The sequence below is a fragment of the Gymnodraco acuticeps genome, unplaced genomic scaffold (genome assembly GCF_902827175.1).
Source record: "Gymnodraco acuticeps unplaced genomic scaffold, fGymAcu1.1, whole genome shotgun sequence".
Taxonomy (NCBI): domain Eukaryota; kingdom Metazoa; phylum Chordata; class Actinopteri; order Perciformes; family Bathydraconidae; genus Gymnodraco; species Gymnodraco acuticeps.
In genome coordinates this window covers 1582024-1603703 of record NW_022990341.1, presented here as the reverse complement: position 1 = coordinate 1603703, position 21680 = coordinate 1582024, and the positions used below count along the sequence as shown (strand labels likewise).

General features: G+C 41.1%; 1 protein-coding gene across 3 annotated transcripts in view; it reads right to left on the bottom strand.

The window, feature by feature from the left end:
* ghrhrl (growth hormone releasing hormone receptor, like) overlaps window positions 1-18731 on the bottom strand; it is a 28787-nt gene extending 10056 nt beyond the window's left edge. The window contains exons 1-7 of one of the 3 annotated variants that reach the window (XM_034223642.1): window positions 18580-18731; window positions 6269-6374; window positions 5686-5793; window positions 3902-3993; window positions 2918-3021; window positions 948-1080; window positions 670-823 (exon numbers count right to left, since the gene is read on the bottom strand). In XM_034223642.1, coding sequence (XP_034079533.1) covers window positions 670-823; window positions 948-1080; window positions 2918-3021; window positions 3902-3993; window positions 5686-5793; window positions 6269-6374; window positions 18580-18630 — 748 coding nt within the window. In that variant the 5' untranslated portion in view covers window positions 18631-18731. The remainder of the gene's footprint in view (window positions 1-669; window positions 824-947; window positions 1081-2917; window positions 3022-3901; window positions 3994-5685; window positions 5794-6268; window positions 6375-18579) is intronic. The other 2 variants (XM_034223643.1, XM_034223644.1) reach the window with 2 other exon arrangements.
* Between the last annotated feature and the right edge of the window lie 2949 nt (window positions 18732-21680).

The window sequence follows — 21680 nt, the reverse complement described above, 5'->3', positions numbered from 1 at the left end:
ATATGCCATATTTTTAGGATATCTCAAAAACTAACCAAACTCAGTGTGGAGCACAAATACTTATTCAGCCTGAGGTTATTATTTCTATTATTATCATCATAGAAATATGAAAATCAGCACAGACTTCTATTTTGTAACGAGTCAAGGGTATTAGCCAAACTTAGCCTCTTAGCGATTTAAAGATGTTCCAAACCACTTCAAGGATTATTTCTGAAACAGTATGGCGCTCAAATGCTTATTCTCTTGCGGGTTTACCACGAGGTGAGTTCCTTTTTTATTTCCTGCTTCTTTACACATGCTCTCTCCAGTACAGGTTAGCTCTGAGTGTTAGCGACGCTTGATAATGTAAACAAAGAACATATTACGTCCAAAACAGGTTGAGTATTGTTTCTGATAGTGCCGTGGGTCCACATTTCTGATATTACGTCATATTGGCAGCAAATCTGGATCAGCTCCGTTGTTCCTCCCCCGGTTCTAGAGATTTGGGTACGGAGGAAAAGAGAGAGGGTTTTGTTTTCGGACACTTTGTGAGTTCCCTGACACACCGGGGACACATATGTAAAGGACATTAAGGCATGTTGCATGATAGGAGACCTTTAAGTTATAGGAAGTGTTGTCGCTCAGTCAGCGTAACATAAGTGGAGGTAACTGCATATTAAGTTCTCTCACCCCATCCCAGCAGGCTGAAGCCCCAGAGGCATGGACGACTGTGATAAAAGGACGAAAGCAGCAGGGAATTGAGGTAAAGCGCCTCCACCAGGAGCCAGAAGAAATTGGACATTACACAATAGTGACAGAAGACCACAGAGGCCTTACAGGCAACCTGGAAAAAAGAAAGAAAGGAAGACACAGAGTGGATTATAAGGAGGGATATGCAATGAGATCAATGGGGAATCTGCCGATGGGAATTTCTTTATGCAACTAAGAACCTCTTTTCATTCTCCTACCGTGGAAAGGGTGCAGTGGTTTGTGTCTTCACTCGAGAAAAGAGTTGCATCCTTTATGAACACAGCCACAGCTTTCAGGATAAATGAGATGAAGAGCTGGATGTGAATGAAGTTCCTGGCACAACGCAGCCTCCTGTTGAAATATCAGGTAAGATACATGTAGTAAAAGTACGGCAGTGTTGTCTGATGCACAGACGTATCAACACCAAATGCTGTGATAAGCATATAAGTTGTCCAAATGGTCAAAATAAGTTCTGCTTCACAACAAATTGTTTCAGTACTTTGTTACGCTTACTAATAGCTCAATATGCCATGGTGTGCATGTTTTGAGAGGAAGTTTACACATTATATCAGCTCAGAGATAAAGATTCAGACCCTAAGAAAACCAAACCAGTGAAAAGGCCTAGTGTAAGGTCAAAATCAAAAACTGATAATTCAAAAAGACATGCAAGTTTTGATATTGCGAATTTAAATAGATTACACCAACAACTGATTAATGAAACCGCACAGCTGCACACAGAAAATGTCATGAGGGCTTTCTCTTCGCTTTGTTATTTGGCCTGGCTGTGTGGGATGAGAAGACCCTTGACTTTGTGCCAATCAGCTGCTAAGTGGACTATATCAGCTGTTAGACCATGTTAGATCCATTCATGTCAACGAGGGTCCAAATCCAAAACAGGAATTATTGAAACTGAGAAGCATGACACAGATAAAGGTGAAGCACGTATTGGATTATGAACGGAAATGATGGTATTATTCCTCATAACACCATGTCAACGGATTTAATTATAGTTATTTTTAGTTTTTTACTTTGACTTCTCACAACAGAAACGACCCTCTTCCACACATTTTGAGAAATATGTTTATATACTTTTTAGGCAACATTTAGTTGAGAAAATCAAAACCTGAAGCTATAGAACCAACCAGATTACACTATAGCTAGCAGCTAAGAAAGAAATGTACACAATGTAAACACAACTTTGCGTTTTCACATAACTGTTTGGGTACGAATTTAAAAAGTAGGATATACAACATTTGGAAAATGTAAAGGTATTGGTTTAATCACTTTTTGTACTATGGGGAGCACCAGGCTAGCTGCTTCCTCCTAAACTAAGCTCAAATAAGCTAGTCACCTGTTAGCTCTTGCTTGATTCTTAGAGTAAAGAAATAGGTTTCATTCTTCTCTTCCTACCCTTGACAAGAAAGTGCAAGCATAATCCAAATTAACCTATTTCTTTATTTATTTTTATTTGTTACTTCTCACAACAGACACGCCCTCTTCCACACATTGAGAAATATGTTTATATACTTTTGAGGCAACATTTAGATAAGAAAATAAAATCCTGAAGCTATGGAACCAACTACACTGCAGCTAAGAAATGTGCACCATGTAAACACAACTTTGCGTTTTCACATAACTGTTTGGGTACGAATTCAACAAATTAAGTCTCTAGCTGAAATGATGTGGAAGGAGTAGCATTTGAACAGGATATTGCATTTTTGGAAAATGTAGAGGTATTGGTTTAATCACTTTTTGTACTGTGGGGAGTACCAGCTCTTAACTCCTGATGTCAGTGTATTATGCTAAACTAAGCTAATCACCTGTTAGCTCTTGCTTCATTTTTTGCGTAAAGAAATATGTGTCAATCTTCTCTTCTTACTCCTTGACAAGAAAGTGCAAGCATAATCCAAATGAATCCTATTGTGTAAAACTATACTTGGACAACCTTTTAAATGTGCCAAAGGCTGGGCCCACACTAAGGCCACTAACTGAGTGAGTGAGTGTCATTCCCAGAACGTTGGCTAAGAGTGCCTTGGATTATCTAGTTTACGAGCAATAATATGTTCTGATTGCTTTTGCTTCGCTCTCTGTGGTAAATGGACTGAAGGGTTATCTCAAATGTACTGCACGCTGATAGAACTGAATTGAAGTCTACCAGTCTTATTTCTGAAATGTAATATGTTCTTACCTGAAGAGCAACAGGATGAACACAGCCACAGCCAGCACCGCTAGAGAGATGCTGTAGCCCACGGTGTAAATCATCTTCACCGTGGCAAAGTATGACTGCTCTGTCTGAAAGGAGATGGAAAGAGAAGATTTAGCATAAAACAGGATAATACTCCTAGTGAAATAAATGTAATATCTCAAAAAGGCACCAAATTGCAGAGACGTTTAGGACTCATTTGGCTTGAAGAGATCAAAAGATGCTTTAAAATGTTTTGGTAGAAGCGCTTCCTGGATTTAAAATGAGGTTCTGTTCGGATAAGGATATATGTAGATGTGTAATCACAGGAAAACTCCTGTACTCCAAAAGGTATTGTCGAGACGTCTGTGGCATTAAAGCATGAACGCTTTCTCCATATTTTGAGATATAACATGAATAGCAGTCTATTGAATCGACTCCAAAAAGCTACTGACATCATCACTTGTCAGTAGAGACTTTACACGATAGGAAGACTTCAAAGGTATTTTTTTTAACATACAACAAAAGCTCTTTCTCTAAAGCACCAAAAGTAGTTTTCTGATGATTATCCTCCAAAAGCACTGTTCAGCAAGATTAAGCCCAATCCTCTTTGTGAAATAGGATAATTTCCGCTATTACCGGATGTGTGACATTTGTTTCAGTCACTGCCTTGCAAAAGCATTTTTACATAAGACACATTTATAATATCTAATTAGAATAGATTTTCTCATCTGCTTCTGTGAGGCAGGTAGCATATATGTTTAAATCTAAACCAGGCTAAAAAGAAAATGGAATATGGGCAATTCAAGTGTGTCAGACTGTCCAATTATTTTTACAAGAACGTTTTGTAACACGGTATATTTATTTTTTAATTTAGCTTGTTTTGTCTCCTTGTTCCTTTTGCTTCTCTTCCTGTCTCGACCCCCACGCTCTCAATTTCCCATTCTGCGATCGGACGTCTTTATCTGCTTCGCCCCTGGCATTTCTCACCTCAGGGATGTCATCATCCACACTGCAGGCGATGTGGTACGGGGGGAAAGCTCTGGTCCATCCTCCGCTGGTGCAGTTACGGCTCACTGAACCTGCGGCGAAAGGTCAAGATATCAAAGAGATATCGACCATAAAGAGATCACCTTCAGATTATATTCACCCACTTGTCGAGATGAAGGAAGCAAATGTTTTTAACCTTCCTGGGAATGTAACAAAACCATTTCCAGCAGGGCCAGGAACCAGCATTTGGGGTATCTACGTTTTCTTTCTCTCATCTGAATGACACGCCTCCCTCGGTCGTACACTGTTCCATAACATTATCAGAATGATGTTGCACTTTTTGCTGATCGAGAACTGCACAATTGCACTAGTTATCAATGACGGTGAACCCTTGTTTGTTGTTAACGATCTTTCTGACTATCCTTCAATATAACATGAATGCAATATTTGGCAAGGCAGGTTTATTTATATAGCACCTTTAACAACACCTTTTGCTTTACAAAATAAAATAAAACATTAAGAGCATTTAGATTAAGCATGTAGGCTGAAAGCACCACTGGTTCTAAGGACAAGTGTTGTTTAGAAACTGTTATATATCCTCACCAACACATTTTACAATGCATTTTTTGCTGATTGACAGCACATGATTGATGTCCTCTCTGAGCCTCTTGGACCAAAGTCTTTCTCTGTAACATTACATTGGATTATTTGGCTGTTTTGACCCAAATATGGGTTCAACTTTTAGCCTGACATGAAGTATATTTAAGTCTGGTCTTCAACCTTCCGAAATGTTCCCACACCACTCCGCTCCTCCGCTCCCTTCACTGGCTTCCAGTAACTGCTGAATCCACTTCAAGACACTGGTACTTGCGTACCATGCTGTGAATGGATCTGGCCCTTCCTACATCCAGGACATGGTTAAACCGTACACCCCAGCACGTGCACTCCGCTCTGCATCAACCAAACGGCTCGCTGCACCCTCGCTGCGAGGGGGACCCAAGTTCCCATCAGCAAAAACACGTGGGTTTGCTATCCTGGCTCCAAAATGGTGGAATGAGCTCCCCATTGACATCAGGACAGCAGATAGCTTGCACATCTTCCGGTGCAGACTGAAAACTCATCTCTTTCGACTCCACTTCGAGCGATAGAATTACTAACAAAGAATTGCTAACAAAGCACTTATATACTAACAAAGGACTGGCTTATCTAAAGCCAGTTGAGTAGCACTTGAAATGTTTTAGCTCTATGAAACCTGATGTACTTATAAGATTCTCCTTTCTTCAAGTTTGGATCTTCTTGGTCGAATGCACTTATTGTAAGTCGCTTTGGATAAAAGCGTCAGCTAAATGCAATGTAAAAGTGCTGTGTGATAACCTCTTACTGTTTAAAACAATAGTTATCTCGTGATATTGAATCCTTGCTTGTTGTTAACAGGGGAATCTTTCTGTCCACTATAGGGCCCCTCACTGAAGACTCTTTTTTAGAAACTGTAACTTATATCCTCGCCAACAGATAACGCAAAAGGTACTCCTTGTTTGCTCATTTGTAAAACAATTGTATGGGTTTCCCAATCCACATACACTTCCATCGCTGCTAATCTATCTGTTCAGAAAAACTCATTTGATTTCAGTCAACTGTGACATGCCGGTGTAATAAATAAATAAACACGCTTCATGAAATGATCCGGATCGGAAACACTCTTTCATTAGAGCAACAATGTCCCTTTTGACTCCCGCTGCTCTCTTCATTATCACATCACTCCCCCCTCCTGCCCTTTTTGTCACCTGTGTTGTTGCTGAAGAGGGAGAAGACGGCAGGACATCCTCTCTCGACGGTTTCCCCGACGGCTGCGTGAGGCCAGCAGGCCACAGCATCCCAGAATGGCTGACAACCTTTTCATAAAGAAGGTTTAAAACAAAAAAGTTAGTTGGGTATCTATCAGGGTAGTACATCAAAAGAGAAACTCCATAAAGAGGTATTTACATGCGCTTTGCTCTGTCATACACCGCCGACACAAAGTTAAAATATATATGGGGAAACAGTGAAGGTAAATGGGGTGTATAATGCACGATACCACCAATTACATTTTTCAAAGACATAACATCTGCCTCTTTTTAAATTGTATTAAGACAAGGATGAGGAAGTACTGTAGGTTTCAAAGCGAGACCTTTCACTTGAGATAGATTACATACATACATCATTTTGTAACCAGCCGTAATGGTCTCCTATACAGATGCTACACAGTGATAGATCACCCAGTGCAGTGGGGACACTGTGACAACTGATGACTATGCAAAGCAATTATTCCAGCTTAAACTCTTGTACTCAACACGCCTGGATTCAAATGGGGGGGGTGAACACACACACCTTCTGAGCTGGTGTTGCCCTGCTCGACGATGAACTGATGGCAGAGACGCTCCTCTCTCTCCAGCTGGAATATTAACTCACATTCAGGGTGAAGGCTCGAGAAAACCTGGAGTCAGGAAAGAAAGAAGGAAGGAAGGAAGGAATGGAGGAAGGAAGATAGGAAGAATGAAAGAGAGAGAGACAGAGTTGAAGGAAGGAAGGAAAGTAGGACGAATGAAAGAGAAAGAAAAACAGAATCAAAGGAATGAAGTAAGAAAGGGTCGAAGGCAGTATAGGAAGAACAAAAGAAAGAAGGAAGGAAGAAAGGGAGGATGAAAGAATGAAAAAAGAGAGACATAATTGAAGGAAGGAAGGAACAAAGGAAGGATAAAGGAATGAAGGAAGAAAGGGTCGAAGGTATAGGAAGAACAAAATAAAGAAGGAAAGGCTTGAAAGAAGGAAGGAAGAAAGGGAGGAAGGAAGATAGGAAGGAAGAAAGGAAGGATGAAAGAATGAAAAAAAGAGAGACATAATCGAAGGAAGGAAGGAACAAAGGAAGAACAAAAAGAAAGAAGGAGGAAAGAAAGTAAGGGATGCTCTTTTCGACATTGAATCAGTGTCCACTCAGTCTTTAACCTCTTCTACAACGCACCCCCGATACCGGGGGGAAAAACACGTCATCTGCAGGAAACAGCATCTGAGGGCATCTTCAATAAAACTATGAATATTTGATATCCATGTAACGGGAAGAAACTCAGCTAACTGATCTTTTTTATTTAGTTTTTTTTTTTAAAAACACATAGCTAGCGCTGAGCCTATGAATTAGCCACGAGCGAAAAATGCTAACGGTTACCATAACTTTGAGAAAAAAGATGATTAATTTAACCCTTTTAGAAGGGAAGATATGGTCATTTGTTCTGGGAATGTCATTTTCGAGCTCAGGGCTTAACAGGTTAACTCCATACAAATGACATTTCATCTGTAGGTCAAATCATTTTAAATGCAGTAACTCACTTTTCCTTTACTGTGACCTCCTGGCAAAGCTCACCTGTTCCCTCTGTGGCATTAACTAACACGATCCCTCACTTCACTCCACAGAGAGGGGGGAGTGTATTGAACCCTACATGATTGCATCCTATGGACAGAGATGATTGTCCTGGCCTCCGAAAATTGTCTCTCTATCCATTTAGTGCCCGACAGAGATCATTCTGTTACTCTGCTCATTCCTCCGGTTCCCGATGCCAAATAAAAACGGAATAATTGTGTTGGCTGAAATGTATCTAAGACTAAAACTAATAAGGATGTCTTGTTTCTTGGAGAGGAGAAGGAAGGATGTAAGGCGGATGTTGGAGAGTAACGTGGGGAAGAGGGTGGATGGAGGGAGTCTGCACGAAAAGAGGTTATGCTTATGAAGACTGGTAATCATATGTTTGGCTGTACTGTAAATGTTGTGCATGTGGGTGAAAATAAACATCCATCCATCCATCCATCTTCTCCCGCTTATCCGTGGTCGGGTCGCGGGGGTAGCAGTTCCAGCAGAGAGCCCCAAACTTTCTTTTCCCTGGCGACATCAACCAGCTCTGACTGGGGGATCCCAAGGCGCTCCCAGGCCAGCGAAGAGATATAATCCCTCCACCTGGTCCTAGGTCTACCCCTTGGTCTCTTCCCAGCTGGACGTGCCTGGAACACCTCCCTAGGGAGGCGCCCAGGTGGCATCCTAACTAGGTGCCCGAACCACCTCAACTGGCTCCTTTCGACGCGAAGGAGGAGCGGCTCAACTCCGAGTCCCTCCCTGATGACCGAACTTCTCACCTTATCCCTAAGGGAGACACCAGCCACCCTGCGGAGAAAACCCATCTCGGCCGCTTGTATCCGCGATCTCGTTCTTTCGGTCATGACCCATCCTTCATGACCATAGGTGAGGGTAGGAACGAAAATGGCCCGGAAGACCGAGAGCTTTGCCTTCTGGCTCAGCTCCCTTTTCGTCACAACGGTGCGGTAAAGCGACTGCAGTACCACTCCCGCTGCTCCGATTCTCCGGCCCATCTCACGCTCCATTGTTCCCTCACTCGAGAACAAGACCCCGAGATACTTGAACTCCTTCACTTGGGGTAAGTACTCATTCCCTACCTGGAGTGGACAGTCCATCGGAACTATCGGAAAATAAACATGTTTTCCATAAAAGAGAGGTGATAGGGTCATATACATCACATTCATCTGGCTGCAACTAATATATCATATTCCAATACGTGTTAATAGACTGTCCTTGCACTATTTCTATTATATTTTATTTGTATTACTTGCACTATTTTGTCTGTTTTAGTATGTTCCACCATTGGAGGAGCTTGTGACCTAAGAATTTCATTGACATATCTACAATGTAGCTATGTTCAAATGACAGTAAAAGCCTTGAATCTTGAATCTCCTATAATAACGGAGAAGGCACAACCTTTTCTCTTTAAGGTCAGCCGTTTATGACGTATATGGATGTGTTTTTGAGCATTATTGCTTCCAAGCCGGATGTTGTTGTTGACAATGAGACGTGTAGATAGAGGAGGGGCTTTCTTTGATCATTGCATTACTTACTAAGGGTATAAAGCACAGTATGGATATGAATGTAAAATGCTTGTGTTTGTCAGAATGGGTCCATCGGTGGTGAAGGGTTTCCAGATGATAGGAAGGCAAAACAAAGGAGTCGAAGTGGCAAAACTGGCCAGATGTGAGTCCAATAGATCAATCTAAGATCACAATTCATCTTCCAGTCCATCAGCAGGGTGGTATTGGCAAGTGGAGGATCTTTTGTGAATAATACATTATTAAAAAACTATACACGATTAAATGTGCTTGATGTAATTTCTGCATTACAAATATTTTCCGTTTCATTTCATAGTTAAATAATTTAATGTTAGGTAATCCACTGATGAAAGCTGACAGTGTGCTCATATCCAACTCTCAAATCACTGAGTCTCTGAGGATCTTTAAAGTGTAATTGATGTTTTATCCCATGCTGCTGGTTGACTTAAATGGCATTGAATGTAAAGGTCAAACAGCAGGCAGCCGTAAGTCTGAAACATGCATCCTGTTTCTCATCCAGCAGGAGGCGACTGTCTCACTGTATAGAAGTATATGAAGAAATTACCCTACGTCTCGTGGAGGCGTGTGGCGCAGTGGATAGAGCCTTGGTGTTGGGATCAGGGGGTCACAGGTTCAAACCCCACTGCAGTCAGCATGTCGTTGTGTCCCTGGGACTCTTCACCCCAAATTGCTCCTGTGGGGATTGCCCACAGTATTGAGTATGTAAGTCGCTTTGGATAAAAGCGTCTAACATGTAATGTCTCACTTGACTTATTACCGCAGTAAACATATTCCTGTTGCATTTATGGTCTCAATCTTAGTCTATGAGCAAATGTAACACATGAGAATGGCCTGCACACTGTACAGATGTATTTGTGTAAAGTGCGGCAGCCTCAAGTTTATAGGTACTTTAGTTGAGAATTTGCCATGAAAAAGTAGTAGAAATATCTCTCAGAAATGTTCACGTATGGGAATATTGATTAAAACAAAAGCTTTTCAAAGCAATCATGTTCTTCAAATAGTGTCTAAGATTGTGTAGGATGATGCGGCAAGAATGAAGAAAGTGTTTGTCTGCGTGTGTGTAAATAAAAAGAGAGAAGCAAACACACAACATTATGAGAAAGATTTGCATTCAGTTTTTTTATAGTAGGAGTTTAGAGGCTGCACGTTGACACTCTATTTTTGTTTGAGAAGACGAATATTAATAAACACAGAGGACAACACAGAGGAAAAAACACAGACGTTTGTAAATACCTGAGGGAACTCCTAATGAAGGGAAACTTCAAAGGCTATACTCTTTTGGGATCACACACACTCCCTCTGGAGAGTTTCCCCCACAGCTTTCTGAATGCCTTCCAACAGCATGAACTAATTGTGTGTTGTAAACATTTCCATTAAAAAGATCTTTGAGTTACTCTCAGCAACATCTGCACCCAAACTAACCCACCTGGAGCCATTTCATGGAATTACATGAATGATTAAGCCTAGATATAACTTTTCATCATCATAATGTTGTGCATAACATTTGAACTGGGTGGAAAAAAGGTTTGGAAATTAAGAATTAAATGCTAAATGTGTGCTGGCAGGGCACATGCAGGATGTTTGCCCAAAATGCAGTGTTGTAGTCAAGTCACCAATTCACGAGTCCAAGTCACTCTCGAGCCCCCACTTTTCGAGTCAGAGTCCAAGTCCGAGTCACCCAGGGAGAGTCGGAGTCGAGTCCAAGTCTGAGTCCAAGTCCGAGTCCAAGTCCGAGTCCCAGTCCGAGTCCAAGTCCGAGTCACCCAGGGAGAGTCAGAGTCGAGTCCAAGTCCGAGTCCAAGTCCAAGTCCGAGTCCCAGTCCGAGTCCAAGTCCGAGTCACCCAGGGAGAGTCGGAGTCGAGTCCAAGTCTGAGTCCAAGTCCGAGTCCAAGTCCGAGTCCCAGTCCGAGTCCAAGTCCGAGTCCCAGTCCGAGTCCAAGTCCGAGTCACCCAGGGAGAGTCGGAGTCGAGTCCAAGTCTGAGTCCAAGTCCGAGTCCAAGTCCGAGTCCCAGTCCGAGTCCAAGTCCGAGTCACCCAGGGAGAGTCAGAGTCGAGTCCAAGTCCCAGTCCGAGTCCAAGTCCGAGTCACCCAGGGAGAGTCGGAGTCGAGTCCAAGTCCCAGTCCGAGTCCAAGTCCGAGTCACCCAGGGAGAGTCGGAGTCGAGTCCAAATCCGAGTCCAAGTCCGAGTCCAAGTCCGAGTCCAAGTCCGAGTCCCAGTCCGAGTCCGAGTCCAAGTCCGAGTCACCCAAGGAGTGTCCGAGTCGAGTCCGAGTCATCATTACCTGTGTTCGAGTCCGAGTCCAAGTCCGAGTCACCCAAGGAGTGTCCGAGTCACCCAGGGAGAGTCGGAGTCGAGTCCAAGTCCGAGTCCAAGTCCGAGTCCCAGTCCGAGTCCAAGTCCGAGTCCGAGTCCAAGTCCGAGTCACCCAAGGAGTGTCCGAGTCGAGTCCGAGTCATCATTACCTGTGTTCGAGTCCGAGTCTGAGTCACCCAAGGAATGTCCGAGTCGAGTCAGAGTCATCGTGTGCGAGAATTCACGAGTCCGAGTCGAGTCCGCGTCAATCAGTGCGTGAGTCCGAGTCGAGTCGCGAGTCCCGAGAATCGGCACTCGAGTCCGAGTCCAGGACTCGAGTACTCCATCTCTGCCAAAATGTAGATGTTTTGTCATCATGATTAGGTTAGAAAAATATAAATCAGTAGTTTCAAAAGGGCGTTTAGATTCAAACATATTAATTTCTTTGACACACTGATAAATATTCCTATAAAGTGCCGGTAGATAAAAAGCTAATCTCCTAATTTAATCGAGCTATAGTTGAACAGGTCCCTCTAGAAACACAGTCGGACTTCGAAAGTCACATTAAAGCCAAAGCATTTGAACGGTTTCAACACAAAACGCTGTGTATCCAATCAAAAATAAAGCTGCGCCTTGAACTTCGTCACAATACAATGAAAATTGCAATGTGTTCTGGACCGAAACTCGTCTTTCATGTTTCTCCAAAGCACCTCGGCCCCTTTCTCCTCGATTTGTTACTTCAACATGTTCCCAATATAATAACACACACACACATTCACACATAATAGTTTTTTAGAAAAGAAAAGCTTGTGTTTGTAACATATAACACACCACTTTATACAGAAAAGTAGTTGTAAATTACACACAACCCTCCTGAGAGTTGTAGCACAGGAAACATGTTTTCCCCCTATTTTCTAAAAATAAGTCGAAAGATAATGCAACCATCTGTCCCTCCATCAACGAGGAGCAAACATTTTTGAAGGCAACATGAGAAAATCGTTCCTAATGCAATGCTAATAACTTAATGAGAGGTGTCATTGTGCAATTTATGCCACAATTACTGCTCTTACTGTTCAAAGACAGGCGAGGGAGACAAAAAAACATGGTTTGCACTGCCTCCTGTATAGCTGGTTGGTGGTAAGTGTGTTTCAAGGTGGGACATGTTCTCTGATAAACTGTAGCTGTGTTGCATTTAAGTGTTGAGTAGAAAGAGCCAGAGTTAGGGCATTTATATTCAAAGCAGAAAGACGTGTGCACTCATGTTACAATAAAGCACATTGCACAAAAACACCAGCTGAAAGGCACACCATGGCTTTTCTGTTCATATACAAAGGCATGCTGTTAAGATATTTCATTCTACACAACAATAGTGTGCAGGTGAGAGGAAGCAAGGCGGGAGGGGAGGAACAAAGCAAGAGTCAATTGTTGCATGCATTTGAACTACTTGATGGAATAAAGGAAGATACTATGAAGCATTGAGACATAATAAATGGACATCAGGGTACAGAAAGATGGGGGGTTGCATAAGGTAAGGCTGGATATTATGTACCATGAAACAAAAAAACGAAAGGCCACTTCACGCTGCGAGGTTAGCGTGCAGTCTGCTGTAAAATGTTCTCTGAGAGCCCATTATCCACTAACTACCCCCCCTAAAAAAAGAGGCCATTGAATTTGGAGAAAATGAGGTGCACTTTTATACTAGCCGCCGCTGAACTGTGGCACAGGAGAGAAATATATAAAAGATTCAAACAGAAAGAGAGCACACAACAGTCTCTGAAGTTCGGTGAGGAAAGGAATTGTTTTACATATCATAAAATATAATGATATGGTTTATTCACTATGCACTTTATATATTCATCGTACAAATGCAAGAACTCCCTTCAAAAAAGGAACTATATATAGCCTATTGTATTTAAATATGTTGGTTACTTGTGAAGGGATTCAGATTGAGTTCAAATCTATATATATTTGGGAAAATTCAATATACAACCAAGAAGATGACCAGACAAATATTCCTCTCTAAAGTTTTGTATGAGACACAGAAGGACATGAGGGAGAAAGAGCTCTTACACCTCATTAAAACAATTATTTTGCACATAAATTAAGTTAATAACAAACACAATCAACATTAGAAAACAAGAGCAGCTAACATTCAGAAAGAACTGATGTGCCATAACATACTGGATGTTCTGATTCAATCATACCTGCACATTCTAAAAAGATCGTGCTCCAATGGGCTTGTTTGTGTTTCCTTTTGAAATGTGTGTGTGTGTGTGTGTGTGTGTGTGTGTGTGTGTGTGTGTGTGTGTGTGTGTGTATGTGTGTGTGTGTGTGTGTGTGTGTGGTGTGTGTGTGTGTGTGTGTGTGTGTGTGTTGTAATGGACTCTGGTGGTTCATTATGATTCTCCACAGTCCTGAGCAGTGACAGTGAATGGACTGAAGTGATGAGTTTCTGAACTGTTCCCTTCTCTCTCCGTCACACTGAACATGTCCGCCTGCTTCTCCCCTCTCTATTCTGTTATGGAAATTAGAGAGGTGGCCGTGTAATAATAACCCAATAAAGCTGTTTTGGTACAAATAAAAAAGGGCTGCTGGAATGGGGATATCGATACGAGTGTGTACGGTTTGTTGCACATCTTACTTATCACGGTTGATTTGCCAAGACAAGGCAGCACAGCAGACATAGTGAATACAACTGTAAAATCACAAAACTATAGTCACTCCAAGTTTCCGGATTTCAATAAAGTGTGTGTGTGTGTGTTTGAAAATAAAATAGCTAAACTAAATAAGACTAATACTTCTTTGTCTTTCACACACACACACACACATTACATTACATTACATTACATTTAGCTGACGCTTTTATCCAAAGCGACTTACAATAAGTACATTCGACCAGGAAGACACGACCTTGAAGAAAACAGAATCATATAAGTACATCAGGTTTCATAGAGCCAAACATTTCAAGTGCTACTCAACTGGCTTTAGATAAGCCAGTCCTTTATCTCACACACACACACACACACACACACACACACACACACACACACACACACACACACACACACACACACACACACACACACACACCACACACACACACACACACACACACACACACACACACACACACACACACACACACACACACACACACACACACACACACACACACACACACACACACACACACACACACACGCACTGTGAAGTCAACTTGAAAAATCCTCACAGGAGATCAAGGGGTTAAAAAGTCGGGCTGATTGACAGAGTGGCAGCTGTCTGAAATCAGTCTCTAATTGCTAATCAGCGTCGCTGCACCTTTAAAAGCAACGCACCTGAAAGAAGGGAGTAATCAAAGCTGGAGAGGGACAAACTAAAGAGCGTGCGTCCGTCCAGCAGCAGCAACGAACCAGCAGAATAAACGTCGAAGAAGCAGCACTGGTGCAGCCATAAAAAGCTGGAGAAGCGGCCGGTGAGAGACGAACTGTGTGTTTAGTTAAGTCATACAAACTTACCGTTCATGGCGCACGTTAGAACGTGCGTTCTAGTTCAGTGTCATTTGTTTGTTTGATGTCCTCAAGCTAAAGCAACATGATTGTTGATTTAAAAACGAGTGTGTTTTGTTTATTGAGATATGTAGATTGGTAAAAACGGTTTGCATGCTGCTAAGAATTCAGTCTATTATATTTGCATTTTTAATGAGACTGCATAAGTTAAAAACTGTTTAAAACATCATTCATAAAAATACATTAAGAAAGTAAGAACAATATTCACAAGTGTTAAAAAGTAATGTAAAGCATGTATTTTTTCATTTATTATTTGATGTGCATTGTATCTACAGTAATTATTTTTTATTTTTCATTTAAGGTTTTTTTACCTTCCAACTTCCAACCTAACAACATAAGCTGTACTGCAACAACAAATACCAAAGTAAAGAAGAACTCAAAAGAAACAAAGTTGTGGTCATTGTACGAGTGAAACCCAGTGAAAACCTCCTATGGACTGTACCATCCCTTTCAAGCAGGGAAAACTGCAAATATACCCAAGGGCTTGACACACACACACACACACACACACACACACACACACTCCACTTGTTCACATTATACAATCACATTTTTGGTGTCATTTTATATATATTGTTGTTATTTATAAATGATTTAATATATGTAAATCTAATGTTCTCTTGGCAACCGACTTTCCTTCAAGGCCACCCAACTCTCAATGAAGAGATGAGGCCCCCCCCCCTCTTAATATTTCCACATTTTATGACGTCCGCCCTTTGTAAATCTCCGCCTGCTCTTTCTTCTGAGGTCTGAGAAAGTGCTTTTCTCCTCTTAACCAAATCCTGACCTTTACCACGAGTCTCTTGGTGTTTTTCTCCCTGGTCTCTTTTCAGTTTGCCTCGCTTCATGCTGTCGATAGCTTTCCTCTCACCACAGATGACAGATTTGTCCTGTCTTACAATAAATCCAAAGTCACTGTAACCTGGAACCCAGCCCATTGAAAATGTAGTGGACATTTTGTTAACATGCATCTCCTTTTACTCTTTTGAGCTACTCTATCAATCCCTGATGTGCTGTACAGAGGACATCCTGGTCTTTCCAGTGATATGTCATTGGTTAAAATTGCATGCTGGGAAGTTCCTCTTTCTTTTCATCCAAAATGGCTGGCATACGAAAAACAAAATTGTGTAGGAGAAGTCAAATATTGTTGAATAATTGTCATTTTTACCATGAAAATCATATATATTCTTGTTTATTAACATGTGAGGAACTATATAATTAGTTCTGAAAGCAATTAAATAATTCAAGTTTTCAAATAACAGCCCTTTTATAAATGTCCATCCTAGTGGACGTCAGGACCGTCTTCATGGACTTTATGACTCAATATTGTTGCAGGAGACGGAACTGAAGCAGACATTTTCTGTACCAGATAGTTCAGGGAGATTAAGATGTTGAGCTCTCAGATGTTGAGAGAGATGAGGCTTTCACACCTGGGATAGAAGAGGGTCAAGAAGAAGGGGGGGAAAGATGCAGGAGGCTCCATGAGCGCACAGATAGATACATAGGGACGAGCTGGATAGACATGGCCCCCTGTGGGCCAAGAGTAGCACGTATGTCTTATTGTTGTTTTTATTTTAAGTGGAGCCATGAAAAATGAGAGTTGCCTCAGGAATGCAAGCTTTGTTTCTATGAGCATGGTCAAATGGAGACCACATCCATACAACTAGTCAAGATGACCCTACAGCCCGTGCTGACTGGAGTCCAATGAGGTACTTTCCCAGTACATTGACTACAAAGTCTTTGAAGATCTGGAAAGATTCACCAAAAAACAAGCTAGTTTTGTATTGACCAAATAAACAGCAATGTTCAGATCAATGACTTATTCATGTTTTAAATAAAGGTGAATGTATTATTGTATTAATATCACTCTATAACCATAATACGTTACATAGTCCATCTGTTAATTTTGGCTGTCTTTTCAAACTAATATGGTCCCGACGTCCTCTACAGTGGACATACTGTAACATTTTTTAAATAAAAGTCTAAATTGCAAGATGTTTTTTAACCCTAAATAGGTAGGAAATCACAAAAAAAAGGAAATTGGAAGACACTTTTTCCCCTCGGGTCCCAGGAGGGTAATGTAACCCTTCGAGAGTGAGCTCCTTTCTGTTTTCATACGGATGAGTCATCAGCACGCTCGGACATTTCATCGGATTCATTAAATACTGATGCTCTGATAGTGGAGGACATGCCGAAGAAGAGAAGAGTTTAATAAAGCAGGTCATTTCAGTTTAAATGATGCACAAATACTGAGACGCTGACTCTCACAAATAGTTAAGATATAAAAAATCAGGAGCAGAATTCTAAATCAATTTAATTTGTTTAAACTCTCAGAAAAGTGATCAATTGAGACACTGCCGAGGATCAGTGTCCTTGGCAGGGGTTCCATTCCCTCTGCCTCCTTTTGATTATCTTCAAAGTATCTGATAGCACGCAAAAAAAAAGAGCAAATCTTAAAAAGAAAACACCAAACCGATCATTGCAGCATTACCCATAATCCCCTCTGTTTCAGCCCTGTTTCAAAAGAGCTGATTCTCTGTCTGTTACTTTAGATGACAATATGGAGCCCCTCCCCACGCCCCTCTGAGAGATATTTGGACAAAGAACACAATGGTGCTCTAGGAGGAGATGCAGGTGATTAAGGGGGGGGGGGGGGGGGGGGGGGGGTTACCTTGGTTGGTGATTGGCTAATGGTTACACAAGCCAAAACATCGTTATGACATCAAGTGGCCAAAATCTGATCAGCTCATTTTCAGACAGGTTTTTATAGAAATGGATCAGGACAAAAAGAGAGAGAATCTTTGTTCCTGAAACTTTCAGAGTCTCTTTCCACAGAGGGGACACATGTTGATGTAGAAGAGACATGAAGAAGTGGATTTTGCATAATGGGTGACCTTTAAAGTTTCCAGTTGTAGTTTTGTTATGATTTTCCTATGCATGTTGAAATCTTATTATGACACCATCAGAGCAGATGAGTCTTGGCTGCCACCTGTCAACATTGGCCCGAACACCAGGTTGGGAACCAGTGATTCACAGCATTGCCAAGTTGTAATATTATTAAGGTGGAGACTTAAAATTACCCAGTGGGTTTTCTAGCTCTCCCTGTTCAGAGAATTTCTTATAATTTTTTTTAATGGTGAAACATAAACTTGAAATCCTTGTTCACATGTGTGGTCAATAAAGTGTATTTATATTAAAGGTTAACATATAATCACACCCCACAGGTCACACACATGCACTAAATCTCCAGCAGACGGATTTTAATTACATTTGAAAGATAACATTAACACATGTTCACACTTTTAAATAATACAGAATTGGAAAATCCATGCTGGTGTGATGGGATATTGGCATTTTTTTCTTAGATTTAGAAGACAACACACACTCACGTAAGACACACACACCTCCAGACCCACCCACACATTGAATAGTAAAGACTAGAGACCCACACATACACACTTTATACTTATTCACATCACATTCATTGGTGAGCCTATGGATCAAGTACTCATGGCTTTAGATCAGTCTACTGATGCCCTCCTGCAGAGTAGTTTATTATGCAACACATGCTAATGATAAGAAAATGATCAGCTGCAGATCAGGATTCTGCAGACAGACAGACACTGGGGCGCGCACACACAGTTTGTTTGTTATGATGATTTTGATTAAAGCTCAGTGAAAGCAAAGTAATTCAAATGCAAATCTAGGAGAGGAAAAGAAAGAGAAATAGGTAACATTTCAAGATTTCTCGTTTTTGAAACACATCAGCCAATTCCCTGCAAAAGAGAACCTAAAGTTTTCTATGTGGCAATAATAATAATAATGTACCTTTTTTCATTGTTAACAAAAGGTAAGTTAAAGTATCACTCACAGTTTGAGGCAGCCACAGAGAGAGCAGGATCCCTCCGATGAGACGGGACATGTTGTCGGTTCCTCTGTACAGAGCGGAGTGGAGGTCTCATCAATGAGTCTGCTGCCCCCCTCCTCCTGCATGTGAGACCCTGCTCTCTGCACAGGTGTACATACAACACCAGTCAAGCATGCAGCAATACAGGCGTAGCATTTCCTGTGTATTCTTTCAAAATAAAAATCGCATTCTCAAGATATCGGTAGGAAATGGATAATGTCTACATTGGTAACATCTACATGCTACCACTGGCTCAGATAATGAAGAACAACAAAATAAGTTACCATAGCTATGCAGATGACACACAAATGTACGTAACAATTTCACCAGGAGACTATGCTCCAATTCAAACACTGAGTAAGTGCATTGAACAAATCAATGACTGGATGTGTCAGAACTTTCTCCAATTAAACAAAGATAAAACTGAGGTAATGGTTTTTGGAGCCAAGTCAGAACGTATAAAAGTTAGCGCTGAGCTTCAGTCTGCAATGTTCAAAACAACAGATAAAGCCAGAAATCTAGGTGTAGTCATGGACTCTGACCTGAGTTTCAACAGTCACATTGAAACAGTTACTAAATCAGCCTACTATCACCTAAAGAATATATCTAGGATTAAAAGACTAATGTCACAGCAGGATTTGGAAAAACTTGTCCATGCTTTTATCTTCAGTAGACTCGACTACTGCAATGGTGTCTTCACAGGTCTCACTAACAAATCTATTAGGAAGCTGCAGCTAATTCAGAACGCTGCTGCTCGAGTCCTCACTAACACTAAGAAAGTGGATCACATCACTCCTGTTCTGAAGTCTTTACACTGGCTTCCTGTGTGTCAAAGAATAGATTTCAAAATACTGCTGCTGGTTTATAAAGCACTGAATGCTTTAGGCCCAAAATACATTTCTGACCTCCTGCTAAATTATGAACCATCCAGATCTCTCAGGTCTTCAGGGACTGGTCAGCTTTCTGTCCCCAGAGTCAGAACTAAACATGGAGAAGCAGCGTTCAGTTATTATGCTCCAAATATCTGGAACAAACTCCCAGAAACCTGCAGGTCAGCTGCAACTCTGACTACTTTTAAATCCAGGCTGAAGACTTTTCTTTTTGTCGCTGCTTTTAATTGAACTATTCATATCTTAGACTGCACTGTAACTTTTATCCATGTATTTTTTCTTTTAATGTTTATTTTATTAGCTTTTCTTTTTAATGACTGATTTTAAATGCCATTTTCTTAATGTCTTTCATTTTTTGTAAAGCACTTTGAATTGCCTTGTGTTGAAAAGTGCTATATAAATAAACTTAACTTGCCTTGCCTTGCCTTACATATTCCTATAGCTATGGAAAACAATGTACCAGCCACCAATAGGAATAATGGAAGTCTAATGACCTATTTGTTGCACGATTGTGAAGCGAAACGTTTCTGTATTTTATTTTGAAGGCCAAGAGGAGTTTGAAGGTGTTTTGGCAAGCTTTACAGCTGAGGCTGTGTTGGTTAGTGAGATTCTCAACATTCAACTCTCTTCCTACGTACCTGAGCCTGAATGTGTCGGCAAACACACAGTTTTGGAAATGGTCTGGCTGGTATTTTACTTTACTCGAACAGAGATATAAAACAGGAGATAAGCCAGATGAAAAACATATGAGTCTGAGACTTTGATGGAGAAACAGTGTTTTGTTTGAGTTCACATTCAGATTTCTCCTTTATAGATTGATAATTGTATTAATTTGTGCAAACGTCAATTCATTTAGTTTCTCTCCCACACACTCCCCCCTGCCTGAAACGCCTCCATTGGACTCCTTTGTTTTCTTCTTGAACATAATGACATCACTCAAGGGTGTAACTTTGGTTTGAGAAGTGGGGAGGACACAAAACAGCGGGTCCTCCGCAATGAAACATTGTTCTCGATTTAATTCCATTTCCTGCCTTTCTACAAATATATATTAGGGACTATGGTGTTAACTAATCCACGAAAAATGTGTAGTGTATATAATGAGTGTGCAAACTTATCTATCCATGAACCTGTATTATTTGTGATGACCTCACATCCTATAGGGGGGTCCGGGGGCATGCACCCTCGGTAAGATTGTTTCTTTAAATTGAAGTTAAAGGCATCAATCTGGTGCACAAATTAAGAGATTTATGGATACAGCTCTCAACACTCATATGAAACAGAACTGTATATATTTCTATACTCCAAAAACCATTAGAATATGCTCACAATAACACATTATTGATACTTCTCTCTCCTATCTTTATCATACCTAGTCTGCATTATTTCTTTTTATTTATGCATATTTTACTAATCACTCCCCTTTCAAACTGTGTTTTTAATTGTTTTACTGACATTGGAATTATTTTTTTAACTTATTTTGAATAACTATATTAAATAGATGGAACTATTTGTTTAGACCAAACCGTTTGAGACCCACTGAGATAACTTAGACTAAAGTTTACAATCTAATCACTCAGCGAGTACTTTACCTCCCTGAGCTGATGTTATCTCAGCCTCTCAGTCCGACAGAAGAGGACTCTCCCTCTCCTTATTGTTGAAACAGCTTCTAATCTCTGTTAGCTCCGAGCTAGCACCAGATGCTAACAACAACCCCCGTGTCTCTCTCTCTGTCTCTCTCTCTCTCTCACACACAACATGCGCTCCTGCCCATAGACTGTATATATAAAGCTCCTGCCACACACACACAGACGCTCCTCCGTGACGATGACCACTTGCGTTTTGAAAAGTGGGGGGGGACACAAACAGGATTTTGAAAAGTGGGTATATCCATGTCCCCCCACATGTCCCCAGTGGAAATTACGCCCATGACTATGTACCACTTGCACTTCTATTGTCTAGCTCTAGCACTCCAACACATTGTACAAAATAATCTAAGGGGCGGGACATCTCTAAACGGTTGACCAATCACAACAGAGCCGGCCAGCTAACCAATCAGAGCAGACTGGGCTCTGGTTTCAGACAGAGGTGCTGCAGCACAGGCAGTATGAGAAAAATAAAGAGCTTTTTTACATTAAAGCATGGATACATGTCACAGTAGAGACACTAAATACAAAT